The 14,105-nt window shown below is 44.7% G+C and overlaps 1 protein-coding gene across 1 annotated transcript in view; it reads right to left on the bottom strand.

Annotated features, from left to right (window-relative positions):
• The window catches only part of LOC135112913 (titin-like), a 190,835-nt gene that overhangs the window by 124,561 nt on the left and 52,169 nt on the right, over window positions 1–14,105 (bottom strand). Inside the window, exons 47-59 of the mRNA XM_064027865.1 lie at window positions 11,585–14,006; window positions 11,139–11,429; window positions 10,698–10,929; window positions 10,072–10,243; window positions 9,269–9,455; window positions 7,687–7,895; window positions 7,328–7,443; window positions 6,932–6,988; window positions 6,261–6,345; window positions 5,207–6,086; window positions 4,943–5,100; window positions 4,576–4,770; window positions 543–672 (exon numbers count right to left, since the gene is read on the bottom strand). Of these exons, the coding sequence (XP_063883935.1) occupies window positions 543–672; window positions 4,576–4,770; window positions 4,943–5,100; window positions 5,207–6,086; window positions 6,261–6,345; window positions 6,932–6,988; window positions 7,328–7,443; window positions 7,687–7,895; window positions 9,269–9,455; window positions 10,072–10,243; window positions 10,698–10,929; window positions 11,139–11,429; window positions 11,585–14,006 (5,134 nt within the window). The remainder of the gene's footprint in view (window positions 1–542; window positions 673–4,575; window positions 4,771–4,942; window positions 5,101–5,206; window positions 6,087–6,260; window positions 6,346–6,931; window positions 6,989–7,327; window positions 7,444–7,686; window positions 7,896–9,268; window positions 9,456–10,071; window positions 10,244–10,697; window positions 10,930–11,138; window positions 11,430–11,584; window positions 14,007–14,105) is intronic.

The raw sequence follows: 14,105 nt of genomic DNA on the forward strand, positions 1-14,105 counted from the left end.
TGAGGCGGGGAAACACTCGCCTAAGCGCCCCTGCCTGTGACGTGTGTATCTCACTACCCAATCACTTAGCAAGACGAATGAAAAGGCACCAATGAAAGACTCCAAAGGGATGGAGGGAGGGGAGGGAGTCTATTGTGAAAGGCAGTCCCCTAATCCCTCACTTGAAGGGTCGGGGACGCCGCATTGCAACGATCAAGAAAGATAAGAACCCTAAGCCGCTATAGGCCAGGCGGTCCGCTAAGGATCAGCACAACACAGGGAGAGTGGCGGTGCAGTGTGGGGGGAACAGGTAGGCCGGGCCATGAAGGGGGCGCCGGGGGGACATTACTACCAGGTTGTCACACTAGGTTGCTGCCTGACATATGGACGCAGCAGCAGCATTACGACGCCTCGCCGACCTGCACAAGGCGCGGCGGGCACTCTTTACACAGAAGGGGAAGGGAGGGCAACAACCACGTGGACGGACACATCCCGCCCACACTGCACCGGGGGGAGGGGGGTGTGACGAAGCATCCTTACAGGACGATCTTAGGCGTTCTTACTTTTGACCGTGAGCAAGACGGAGGTCTCGGCCTGTCCAGCGGAGTTAGTAGCCCGGCAGGTGAAGGTGCCGGAGTCCTCGGGGTAGGTTTCCTTGACGTCTAGGACGGCTGAGTTGCCCTCCATGAACATCTGGGGAAGAACAGATACGCCCTTGGTTACAACACTGCTCATGAACCTAATATCTCTCTCTCTCTCTCTCTCTCTCTCTCTCTCTCTCTCTCTCTCTCTCTCTCTCTCTCTCTCTCTCTCTCTCATCGATATCTAAAGCCAGAGATAATATTCTGGGGCCGTATTCACGAAGCGCATCTAGCGAGTCTAAGGTATGAAACGTGTCATAGCTAGGACAAAATGGCGCATACTTGTCATAAACTGCGCGTCTGTTATAAATCCGCGCGGATGCTAAGACTAGGTCCACCCTTTCCTAGCAGCTTATGACGGACGTTCCCCACAGCCAAGATGGCTGCCCCACAACATCTCCAGCTCAGGAATTATTTATTCAGATTGGACGTACTGAATGAAATTAGTGACGTGAAACTCATTAGAAGATATTGCTTAGAACGTGCAGATATTCTCTTTGTTACCGATCTAGTGAGGGAAGCCTAACAGAGTGACCCAGAAAGGAGAAATTCACTTACCCCAGAAATTAAGGGATAATAACACTTAGATAACTTGCTTCTGGGAAAAGCTGCTGGGAAAATGCAGTTGTGCAGCAGTGATGGCCTTGGAGATCGTCGAGAGAGCCTTCCTTGCCACCAAAGTATTTTGAACACTATGTTTGTTTGAAATGAGGTGTTCCTACAGGATCACATTTACCCACTGTCTCTTATCCCAATACATAAAAACCAAAGAAATACTTATAGAAGCTATAAATTAGTAGCAAACGCCAGTTTTTGCTTTGTCTTTTAGTATTTGAAATCAAGCAAACGCGACATATAACAGACGGTATGATAGACGGTTTCGCTCATGTCATAACTTCTGAAATAAGCCTTATGATAGTTGTTCAAAGTTATGATACCCATCTGCCATAGATATGACATATGTCATAACTTTATGAAGAATACCGGTTAGGTTAGGTTAGGTTTGGTTTGGTTAGGTTAGGTTAGGTGCAGGCGGTCAAGGGCCTGAAAGGTACTGAGTCATGGATTGCACAAAATATCGGAGCTTCACTCAAAAGCTCGACGAGGAGCGGGCATGGCGGGCGTCAGGAGGTCTTGTCAGTATAGGTCATCACATGTAAACTCACACTTTCACACCATCTTGAACCCGCTTAATACACATACTCTCGTAATGATCATACGGAAAAACTCCAATGGAGATGAAACTAAAGCATGAGGAATAATAGTTTTACTGCTGTAACGATCCAGTGAAATGGCGACATAAATATATATATATATATATATATATATATATATATATATATATATATATATATATATATATATATATATATATATATATATATATATATATATATATCGCGTCACATTTAGTCGAAACATGTATGGCAGTAACCAATATTTAATGCATATGTCCTCCATTTGACGACAGCTCAATCATCAAACGGCAACCTTCGCGCTGACAGATTGATGGTTGCGATTCTAATAATAACACATGTATTGACAGAAACGTCTGTGTGCCGTTTAATTCATCATCTGTGATTACTGTTATTCCCCGAGCGGAGCGAGGGGCTTCTAATTTTGTTACCGCACATCTCTACAACCCACCGCTCGGTCTGGCCCCTGGATGATACAACGATGATTTTGGCCAGGACCACCTTTTGGAAACATCTTGAAGGTAACTTTTGACGACGCATCTTTCTTATTTTATGACATTTCTTCGTCAGACCCACCATTTTGCCGTAAGGTGCATATTTCGATTTATCGGCATGTGAGCGAAGATTTCTGCCTTGCAACAATCGCCTCATCACCACAACTCGAGCTCAAGCGCGCAAAAAGCGCGAATTATTTGCCATAACTCACTTCATATACTGGATAGCCAGTTTTGGTTGACACATCAGACTCGGTAGTGACTGTAGAATCAAGATGTATTGTAAAAACTTGACAAAACAAAAAAGAAAATGGTATTACGACGAATTAAACTGTGAAGATGTTAAGAAAATGTTTATAACAGGTTTTACTTATGCTCGTTATTTTCATCAGTTAATCATTGAATACTGATATGTATTATTACATTAAGTAGGAAAAACTCTGGTGAACACTATAGTGTGATCAGAATGCACATATTGAAAACACGGCGGCGCGACACTTGGCGCGGCGTGTGCAGGCGGGCTCCGTATGACCAACAGGTCTAAAAAGCGTAAACGGACCCCTCCAGCCGCTGGGGGAAGGTCTTTTAAGTTGCTCAGCAGCTTAAAGCATCTATTGCCTATTTTCTCTCTCTCTCTCTCTCTCTCTCTCTCTCTCTCTCTCTCTCTCTCTCTCTCTCTCTCTCTCTCTCTCTCTCTCAGCTCTATGGAGCAAATAAAAATAGACACGAAAGCGGCGTCCCATCCCTAACCCGTCCCATGCCCCAGCGGGGGCCGTGGAGGGCGTCGTACTGGCGGCGGTGTATCATGTTCCGCCGCGGCCTCGGGAGGGCGTGTGTTCTAATTATTACAAGCTGTCCCCGGTCTTTGTCGCCACCTTAACGTTGGGGTGGAGACTTTCCCCTCCACTCTCTGCCAGCCGAGCGTGGCTAAGGAGGCGCCAAGGTGCTCTTGTGACAGCTTACCTACTGTGTAGGGTAATGTATGGCACAGTAAACCACTATCCCTAATACTACTGTTACAACAACAACAACAACAACAACAACAACAACAGTAATAATAATAATAATAAGTTTCCGATTGCTATGAAGGTTTTCCTGACTCTTCTAATGCTGCAGCAAGAGATGTCACTTGATGCAAGTCAATAAAATAAACTGAACGTGGCTTCCAGACACTGTTGAGAGTGAGATCCACGCATCAATCTAGGTTCCTATTATGATTCATTGTAATGAGTGCACCTCTTTAAGCAATGTCTGGGAAGGCGGAGGGCCAGATGATCAGCCTTCCAACCTGACAAGATTAAATGCTGGCATGATCACCTATTGATCCTGGCAGCTTCGAGTCGGCCAGTGATCCTATCAGCACATCCATCACCAACCCGGGATGCCAGCGCCTACACCTCACCACCCAGCGACACGTCGACCATCCACCCATCCATCATGCTGACACGCCACAAATAAGTTAATAAATAAGTGATGTAATTACTTTGATCATTCTTGATATATGCCACCTAATGACTTTGATGTATATTTTGTGCTTGCGTTACAGCGTGTCCTCTTCCCGTTTTCAAATGACGGCGCACCGAACCGCGATTGTTGGGTACTATCTCCCCATACCCCCATCCCATTTTTCACACGTTGACACCCGGCCCATGACAATAGATCGCATGTCACAGCCAGGCCAGACCACTCCACGCCCCCCCTTTACGTAAGGCAGAACACTCATGACAGGCCAACTGCGCACAGGGTGACCTGCTGCCACAAATAACCGTGAATCGGGCCCGGGCACATCTGCCACTGATGGGGCGATAGAAACACTCTACTGACACCTCCAGGTCACTCTTTAGATAGTCCCTCTTTAACTCCTCTGATGTGTTCCTGCTCTCAATTGATATATACATACATACTTCAGACACACTGACGGATGTACAGTACATATATAGCCAACTATATACAGACAGACAGACAAAGGAACAGATTCAATAGGTACTATATTTATCTCTTCCTAAAGTTTTAGGGAGGAGAAGAATCTATAAGACTTGAGTGAATATCAGTGTTCCCAATCTTCATGATATGTATATATTGAAATATGATTGTGTGTGTGTGTGTGTGTGTATTTTAATGATGAATTTGTATTGTATGTAAGTATAATATATCAGGAACAAAAAATAGTCTGCCATGTCACACCTGTACTAATGCCCCAAGGAGATGATGTCCTGAGAAAGAGGCAAAAAAAAATATAAGACACAAGGCAAGTCAGGTACTCACCACAAAGTCCTTGGAGTTGGGGATGAGCGATCCTTCACGGTACCACTGGACGGTGGGCTTCGGGGTGCCCATCACCACTGTGTTGAAGCGGACTCCCTTGCCCTCCTTCACTGTCACAGGTTCCATAGGGGCCACAGTGGGGGCCACCTCAGACTGCTGGGGCTGTGTCACCTGCAGTTTCGTCTGTACGGTAGCCTGCAACACACAAAATAACAATACTCACTCCCAGAGCCAACACTTTCATATCCACAGGTGTTGCTGAATCACCAATGTGTTCTCATATTCAAGATGCTTGTCTACCTGTATTCAATAATTAGTTTGCATAAAATCTGGCTGTATGATAAATGGGGAAAGAGTTAACCCTTACCTTGCCACCTGGATTGGTAGCCACACAGGAGTAGCTTCCTTCATCCTCAGGGAAGACCTCTGAGATGCGGAGACCATACCGATCGCCATCAGCAGTCATGGTGAAGTATTTGCTGGGCTTGATGGGCTCATTACCCTTCATCCACTGGATTGTGGGTTCTGTTGGGAATAACAATGATTTAAGTTTAGAGAATAGTCAATTGGCCCTCTACCACGCAGGATTTAAAACACTGGTTAAGAGAACAAAACAAGATCCACCACTCACTTGGATTGGCTGTGATGACGCAATCAAAGAAGACAGGCTGTCCTTCCTGTACAATATGGGCCTTAGCCTTCTGGACAATCTTGGGGGCCTGAGGGGGTCCAGTGGTCTTGGCGGGGGCCTCTTTGGCCTTGGGTGAAGGTGGACCACTAATCTCGACAGTGGCCTGGCAGCGGGCTTCACCAGCCTTGTTGATGGCCACACACTCATAGGAAGCAGTATCCTCAGGTACAGCTTCAAGGATCATGAGAGTGTATGAGTCACCTTCTATTAGCATCTTGAAGTGATTGTCCTGGGTCAGCTTGCGCCCATTCTTGAGCCAGTAGACATCAATGGGACCTGTGCCGAGGATCTTAGCATCCAGCCTCACCAGATTGCCTGGATTGCTCTGTGTGTCCTGAATGGTTTGGTCAAAGCTGGGAGGCACAGGTCCTGCCCTACTCTGCTTGCGTTCAGCCACCACCAAGTTGGCAGAACATTTGGCACGACCGCCACGATTTTCAGCCACCACAGCAAAGACTCCAGAGTCCTCAAGGAAGACCTCACGGATGGTCAGGATGCTCTTGTCACCAAACGTGTGAATGAGGAAGTCGGGAGAGCTGGTGATGAGGAAATCTTCACGATACCACTGAACGGTGGGCATGGGATCACCGTCAAACTCCACCATGAAGCGAGCAGGCTCTCTCTCATAGGCTCTGCATGGCTGGATCTTCTTGGTGAAAAATGGAGGCTTGGCAGGCTTCTGAGGCTGGCCCTGAACCAGACGCTCAGTGGTCTTGGCCTTGTGCTCAACCTCTGTCTTGTCGGTGGCAGTAATCTTACGGTGGATCTCCATGTCTCCCTGCTTCTCCTTCTGAGTCTGGCGCTGTGTAGTTGTGTGGATCTAAGGGGAAAGGACATACATCATGTTTAACATCTCTAAGCATTTAGAAGATCAAAATGTGAATACACATATTTGCATTATAGCAATATTCATTAATTCTTATTTAAAGGATTATCATTTAAAATTTGCTGCTCAAGAGCAGCTCCTTACAAGGAGGCATCCTCTCCAACTCACCTCCTTGCCATGGACAGTGGACTCTGAAGGTTCCGTCTCAAACTTGCGGAGAGTTTCTTCGTCATGGCGCATCTCATCCACATCCCTGTGGCAGAGACAACCATTAGCCTAAGCACATGATCTGCAGCACTCTTCATATAGCTGTGACTGGTTTATAACTTATAAATTTGAATTATGAACTTTACACATTTTTTTTATTGATTTTCGTTACTACATTGTAGGATTGAAAATGACAATACCTTTCTTGACTACCACATGCAGGTAATAATTTTAGCTTGATGAAATTTTTTAATATGTATACCATGTAAGTGTATTATGTAAAATGAACACTAAAACACACCAACAAAAGAATATTCATATAATAAATGATTGAAAAAAAATGACAATTATTTTAGAAAACTTTCCATAAAATAATAAATAATAAAATAATAAATTACACGCAGAATTTCACAGATAAGTTAACAAGATAGTTAATAAATACATCAACAGCAACCATTGAAGATATTCAATCATTTTAAAACTGGAAATCCAGACACAATACTTTTAGTTTTCAACAAGGTTTAGGAAAGAGATCACAGAGACGTGTGTAGACTGAAACAGAAAAAATAATAAAGGAATAAAATAAAGAGCACACAAGTATAAGATATTAGCCAGGAGGGACAGATGGCTACCTGAGGACATGTCTTGGTGGCCTCTCATACTTAGGCTGTCTTGAGTCACCTTCCGAACTGTTGGGAAGCAATTCTGCATCAGGAACCTTTGCCTCACTACCTAAGCACACTTTGCTGCCTGATATGCTCACTAACCACCACTAAGAAGCCTTCTTGTGTTACTATGAATAGTTGATTGTACATGATGGAGCCTCTACTGTACTGTATGTACATGCATTGCATTTGTGTAATATTTGTAACTCACGTTCATTAGTGAATGTCGCATTTTGAGTCTTGGTAACTAAAAATTCACTCACTGTTTCAATGCTGCTTATATGAAATTGTGCTGAATAACATGGCAGTTTTTTATCGATAAATCTTGGACTGAAAATGGAATATAAATGATTCTACACTTACAGTGATTCTTCATAACGGGAGGCCATGCCCTTAGCCAAAGAATGTTGAGCAGCATGCTCTGCTGGTGAGGCAAACATGATGTCTTTCTTGCCCTTGGCCCTCTGGGAGTCCTCCAGCTGTAGGTGAAACATTCAGGTTGTTGTTAAGGTAATTTGTGAAGAAAAATTAAAACTGTATAAGATCTTGACTTTCCCTTTCCAGACATTTTCCTCAACATTTTTTATAATATTAACATGGAAATATCAAAACTTGCCAAACCTACAAATATGCAGAATTTTTGGGATTCAATACTGATTAACAACTGGCACATTTTTTTAAATTCCATTATTAGGAGGCCCATTATCTGGCTGGCAACTCACCTCCTTGATTTTCTCTCCAGCCTTCTTCTTCTTAGCCAGCTTCTGCCACTCAGTCTCTTCAGTCTTATCCATGGGCTTGGCCATGTATTCACCAAATTTGGACTCATGGAGGATGGAGTAATCAGTGTCAATCTTTTCCTCAAAGACACGCTCAAGTTCAGTCTCCTTGCGTTCCTTCTGATAACTCTTGAGGTCAGTGTCATACCAGGCTACAAAAATACCCCTCATTAGGCCCAACCCTCAAGCCAGCACGGCAGGGGCGCATGCTCCAGCCACCACCGAACTCTGGCTAACAGGACATCAAACTAAAGGGATACCAAACAGGGGCATACTGATGCAGCATCTAACAAGTGACTGCAGATACTAAAGGGGGAGGGGAGGAATACTAATCTGTTCTAAAGGTGGCAAGTGCATCACACACATCAACGAAGGTAGAAATAGTTTTATCAACAGGGCATGGAAATGTATCTAAAAGATTCAGAGACATGATGTCACTGTATAGTAATAGCAAGAAGAGTACATGTGCTCAAGGACACTGTTGCTTCACTGACTGTCAACATTTGGAGAAGAAATGACTCCTGTGACATAGCATGGACATGTGGACATGTGGACATGTATATATAACAACATGCAACATATATTGTACTTCAAGATTTACATACTTACAGACATAATAACAAATACCAAAACTAAACAGTTAGATAAAAACACGGCAGGAATTAGAGGCCTTTTTTAATAGTACAGCAAGGTTTACATGTGTGACCATTAGCATTATCTAAGTTATGGGGCAAGACGGAGAGGTCAGGCAGCTTGAACAAAAGTGTTTGGCGCAACTAAACATGAACAGAAACACAATGGGGAAAAACAATCGGGCAACTTCGCTAACCCTTACCTTCGCTGACTTACCAAATAATAAGACTGAAGAGGAAATGAAGAAATAAAAAAGAAGTGTAAAAGAAGAAATGAAAATATATGTTAGTTTCCAAGTGGCGTTTTGGTAGTGCTGGGTGTGGTTGCTCAAGGTATCAGTGTTACAACCAGTGGTAAGTGTAGCAGAGTGGTGTTACTGTTAGGTATGGCTGTGGCAGCCAGTGACCACCACCAAGCCAGATAACCCATGACCTGCACCTCCTGAGTGAACAGCAATGCCCAGCTGTGGAGCATTGGAACATGGGCAATCTGCTTTGTGAAATCACTGGTTCACCACTAGATAAGTTATGTCCCTTACTGTTACACAATATATGATATTTGCATCATCCAAAATGAAGATATAGAATGGCCAGCCTCAATGGATGCTGAAAATCAATGATGACAATGGACAATGATGATGATGATGATAACATATTAATGAATCATGAAGGAAGAAACAGCAGCAGCATCACTCCGTCAAGGAACACTGAAGGGAAGAAGAGATAGAACCTGTGGGAAGGAATGATGACATTTGACTACTATCACCAGCAGGCCTGTAAGGAGAAAGATAGCAGCTCAGGACCTCAGCAGACCTGCACAGCCTGAAAACTGCCGGCTTACCATTACCCTCAGACCTGTGGTGCCCGCTACCCTGCTGGAGAAAGACACTTACGCCTGGGGGAGTTTTTGAGAACAGCACGGTAGTCATCCTGGCGTGGGTTCACCTTCAGCTCACAGCAGGCATATGTCTCACCCAGGGAGTTGCGGCAAATGACCTCCACCTTGCCATTGTCATACTGGCGGGTCTTGGGGATGTCTAGGTGGTACATGCCATCATACCAGATCTTGAAGCGGTTGCCCTAATGGAAAATACAAGTGTTGTGTGTCACAAAATGGAAAAACAGTTAGTCACTCTCCTGTTTTGAGGCACCAGACAAAAAGAGGTTTAAAACTACAAAGGATAATATCTATTCATCTACATACACTCACAAGTACTTTCTCATATTTAACCCTTTAATCACATATAAAGATCCAATCACCTCCCTCCCATGTATAGCTTTTTTGCTCATCTCACTTTCTACACTTCCATACTAACACAGGATTAAACACTAATCAAATTTATTAAGATTTTTCTACACCCAACCCATTCCTTTAGGCATTCCACTTATATTACAAATGTAGTCCCTTAAAATCAATCTCTTAATCTTTACTCCTTTCAGCCACTATTAACTCATTCTTTACTTACATTCACCATCAACTTCTGCACAAATTATCATAAAAGATTTACCTGCTTTTCTCAGTCACTCTTCTTCAATTAGGACTATAACTACAAACAAAACAGTGCTCAGCAAACACCACTGTATATATTTCTGTTCCAACATCATTAACCTTTGCTTTTATCTTTCTAATTTACACCAGCCATATATGATGACATGCTTCAGTTAGGTGATAAGAGCCAAGACTCCCAGTACTTACACTCATTGCAGTGTTGCCGTTAACAATCCACATGACTCTTGGACGTGGATGGCCAGACACACGGATGCTGAAGCGAGCCCAGTCTCCCTCCTGTACCACCAGGCTCTCTGGTTTCTTCAGCACCTCAGGCTTACACCGCTGCTTCTCCTCCTCCACGGTGGTCTCACGATGCCTGTGGAAGACAAGTATAGTGTGTTAGAAAATTATCATTCACTATCCTTCTTTTATAATGTATCTTATAAAAAGATCATTCACTCTCCTTCTTTCATAATGTACCTTATAAAAAGGTTAGTCACTCTCCTTCTTTCATAATGTATCTTATAAAAAGGCCATTCACTCTCCTTTAAGTGTACATTTGCTAGAATCTCTATATACTGCTTATGTTTATTTTATAATAAAGAAGTGAATTAGAGTTAATCTAAAATTTATGAGTGAGTATTATTTGTCTTTCCAATGGAAGCCAATGGGGCTAAGAGTGTGAATGATGTATCTGTGGTACCATACTATGTGGGACTGACAGCCTGGTATATAGATAGAATAATAGATGCAAATTTCTATAATGAGTGGATGAATGATAGATGCAAATTTCTATAATGAGTGGATGTTCTTTCCATCCCAATACTCACGCCAGCATAGAGGCTTCAAGCTCCCTGATCTTCTCGAGGGACTGCATGCCCTTAGGGATCTGAGATTCATAGATGACACCTGGGCGCCCAGTGGCCTTGAGGGTGGCTCGGGTCTCATCCATTCCCCACAGGTTGGTGGCACGGCACAAGTATTCACCAGAGTCCTCACCAAACACCCAGTTCATGACGAGAGCAACGTAGCCAAAATCATAGATGGGAGTGAAGCGATTCTCTGTGATGAAGAAAGAAAAGAATAAACTGTTATCTTCAGTTTGTTTGAAATTTTTATCGAGCAACTGAATTCATCATGAATGTATTTTGCTTACTTTTACTGACCATGAAAATAAGTAATATAATACCTGTCAATCATTCCAATATTGTGAAAATAATACAATCACATGACCCAAATCTTATAATGCTTGAGTGTGAAGCAACACTTACTGAATGGAAGTGGGCGGCCATTGAAGAACCATTCAACCTTCATGTTGGGATCACCGACAGGAGCCAACTGGCAGTCAAACTTGAACTCTTCCATTTCCTTGAGGTCACTGATGTCCTTGATGTGAGTTACAAAGCGAGGAGGCTGCCGTTTTTCTTCATCATAAATGTCTTCTGGGGTGAGCATGACCTCCTTGCAGTACTTCTTCAGGGTCTCCTCCATTTGGGTGGCAAAGTCCATACCAGCCTTCATGCCCTTGGGGACCTGGGACATGACCACCACTGACTGGCTCGCTGTGAAAAAAATGGAAGAAAATTTATCATCTTTAGTGATACAGTTTCCTATACTTAATAAGTAGGCAGACTGATGGTGAATTTATAATCACATGTCTAAAGTCTTAAAATCTCTTTACATATATACTGCAGGTATATATAAATGTGAAACCAACCCTTGGTCTTGAGAGTAGCCTTGGTGGTATCCTGGCCGAGCTTGTTGAAGGCACGGCAGGTGTACTCTCCAGAGTCCTCAGCATAGGTGTACAAGAGTTCCAAGGTGACATGGCCCATCTCAAAGCTGGTCCTGAAGCGGTGCCCAGTCTGCAGAACCTTGCCATTATAGTACCACTCAACCTGTAGGTTGGGGTCATTGCGGGGTTCCACACGAGCCTCAAAGAAGGCACGCTCACCTTCCTGCAGACTCTGGTTCTTGATTGGTACAGTGAACTTGGGAGGCTTCATTTCCTCATCAATATCATGTCTCTCAGTCAGAGGTCCACGCTCCAACTCCTTCAGCTTCTCAGCAGTCATGCCCTGTGGCAGCTGAGTGTTGGTGTCAACATTGTGCTTGAAGCGAACATTGAGCATGGCCTTGGTGGTGGCCTGACCCCACTTGTTGGTGGCACGGCAGATGTACTCCCCAGTGTCACGGGCAAATGTCCACTCCAGGTCAAGCACAACAAAGCCAAAGTCATCCATCATGTGAACACGGGATCCAGCATTGACTGGCATGCCATTGTGGAACCACTCAATGCGCATGGTTGGGTCGCCCACAGGCTCCACGCGGCAGTCAAAGTGAGCAGGTTGACCCTCAACAAGATCATGGATGTCCTGCAACTCAGTAACAAATCTTGGAGGACAAGGCTTCTCCTCATCCTGAGGCACAGCTTCCTTCTTATATTTGTCTTCCTCAAGCTTCTGAAGGGCTTCAGTAAGCCCCTTGAACTTCATGGTAGCTTGTGGCTCAAGGACAATGCTACTCTTGCTAGAGACAAACATCTTGCATTCCACAGAAGCTTCTCCATGTTTGTTCACAGCACGGCAGGTGTAGGTGCCAGCATCCCTGGTGTAACAGTTGGCTATTTCCAGGATAACAAAGCCAAAATCATTGATTGTCTTGATGCGGGAGCCAGCACACAGAGGCCGGCCATTGTGGTACCACTCAACACGAAGGTCAGGGTCATTTGCCGGCTGTAGTCTGCACTCAAAGTGAGCAAGTCCATTCTCAGTGATGGAAGTGTCTTGTGGCTGAGTGATGAACTGAGGTGGCTGACCAGCATCTGAAGGTGTGCCCAGGTCAGGAGACTTGATCATCAAGCCCTCAAGTTCTGCAATCTTTTCCATGCCCTTCTGCATGGACTTCGGCAGCTGAGTCTCCAGGATGATGGAGCGCTTGCCTTCACACTTCAGCGTTGCCTTGGTGACAGCCTCACCATAGTCATTGTAGGCTCGGCACATGTACTCACCAGAGTCCTCAGGATAGATGGGAGAGATTTCCATTATGACAAAGCCAAAGTCACAGAACTGGCGAATTCTGGAGCTGTGCTTCATGGGCTTGCCATTCCAGTACCACTCAACCTTCAGGCGAGGATCATCTGTGGGCACTAGACGAGCCTCAAAGTGAGCATTCTCACTTTCCTTCAAGTTCTCAATGTTGCTCAGAGGAACAGTGAACTTTGGTGCCATGCCAGCTCTCTCAGAGGTCACAGAGTCACGGCGAGTCCAAGCAGAGTCCTCAAGGTTTTGTAGCTTCTCAAGGCCTCCTTCCATACTCTTGGGCACTTGTGGGGTCAGAATCAAGTTAGTTTTACTGAAACACTTCAAGTTGGCAGTAGTCTTGTCTGATCCCAGCTTGTTGACTGCACGTGCTTCATACACGCCTGAGTCCTCCTCATAACAGTACAGGATGTCCAAGATAACGATGCCAAAGTCATGGAAGGTCCTGTAGCGGTGGCCTGTTGGAAGTTTCTTGCCGTTCCTGAACCACTCAACTGTAAGGTTGGGGTCGTTGATTGGCCTCAATCGAGCCTCAAAGTGAGCACTCTGTCCCTCCACAAGTCGGTCAATGTTGGTGATGTGTGTGATGAACTTTGGTGGCTCTGCAGCTGGTGCTGCATCACCAGGCTTCAAGCTAGCCTTGTGGCCTTCCAGGGCTGCAATCTTATCCAGGGAGGCTGGTTGAAGGGAGTCAGTGTACACTCCTCCCATGCCGAAGCAGTTCAGGTTTGCCTTGGTGGTGTCAGAGCCATACTTGTTGGTGGCCTTGCAGACCCACTCTCCGGCATCATGGTTCTGCAGGTATGAGATGTCCAGCACCACAAAACCAAAGTCACTCACAGTCTTGATGCGAGTGGCATTACGGAGAGGTTCACCATTGTGGAACCATTCCACCTTCATGTTGGGATCACCAACAGGGATGAGAGTGCACTCAAAGTGAGCAGAGTCACCATCCTTGAGGCCTGACAGGCTTTGTGGGTGAGTGGTGAACTTGGGTGGCTGGCCATGGGCCCGGTCAACACATTCCAGCTTGACGGAACACTCAGCTTTGCCCCATTTGTTGTGGGCCTTGCATGTGTATTCACCAGAGTCGGAAATCTGAAAAAAAATATACCTTTAAAATTTACTTTCAAATCTTGAGAAGCATTACAAAAGTGTCTGATTAATAACATATACCTGTTATATCACTGTTAATTT

Source organism: Scylla paramamosain, chromosome 24 (genome assembly GCF_035594125.1).
Source record: "Scylla paramamosain isolate STU-SP2022 chromosome 24, ASM3559412v1, whole genome shotgun sequence".
Classification (NCBI taxonomy): Eukaryota; Metazoa; Arthropoda; class Malacostraca; order Decapoda; family Portunidae; genus Scylla; species Scylla paramamosain.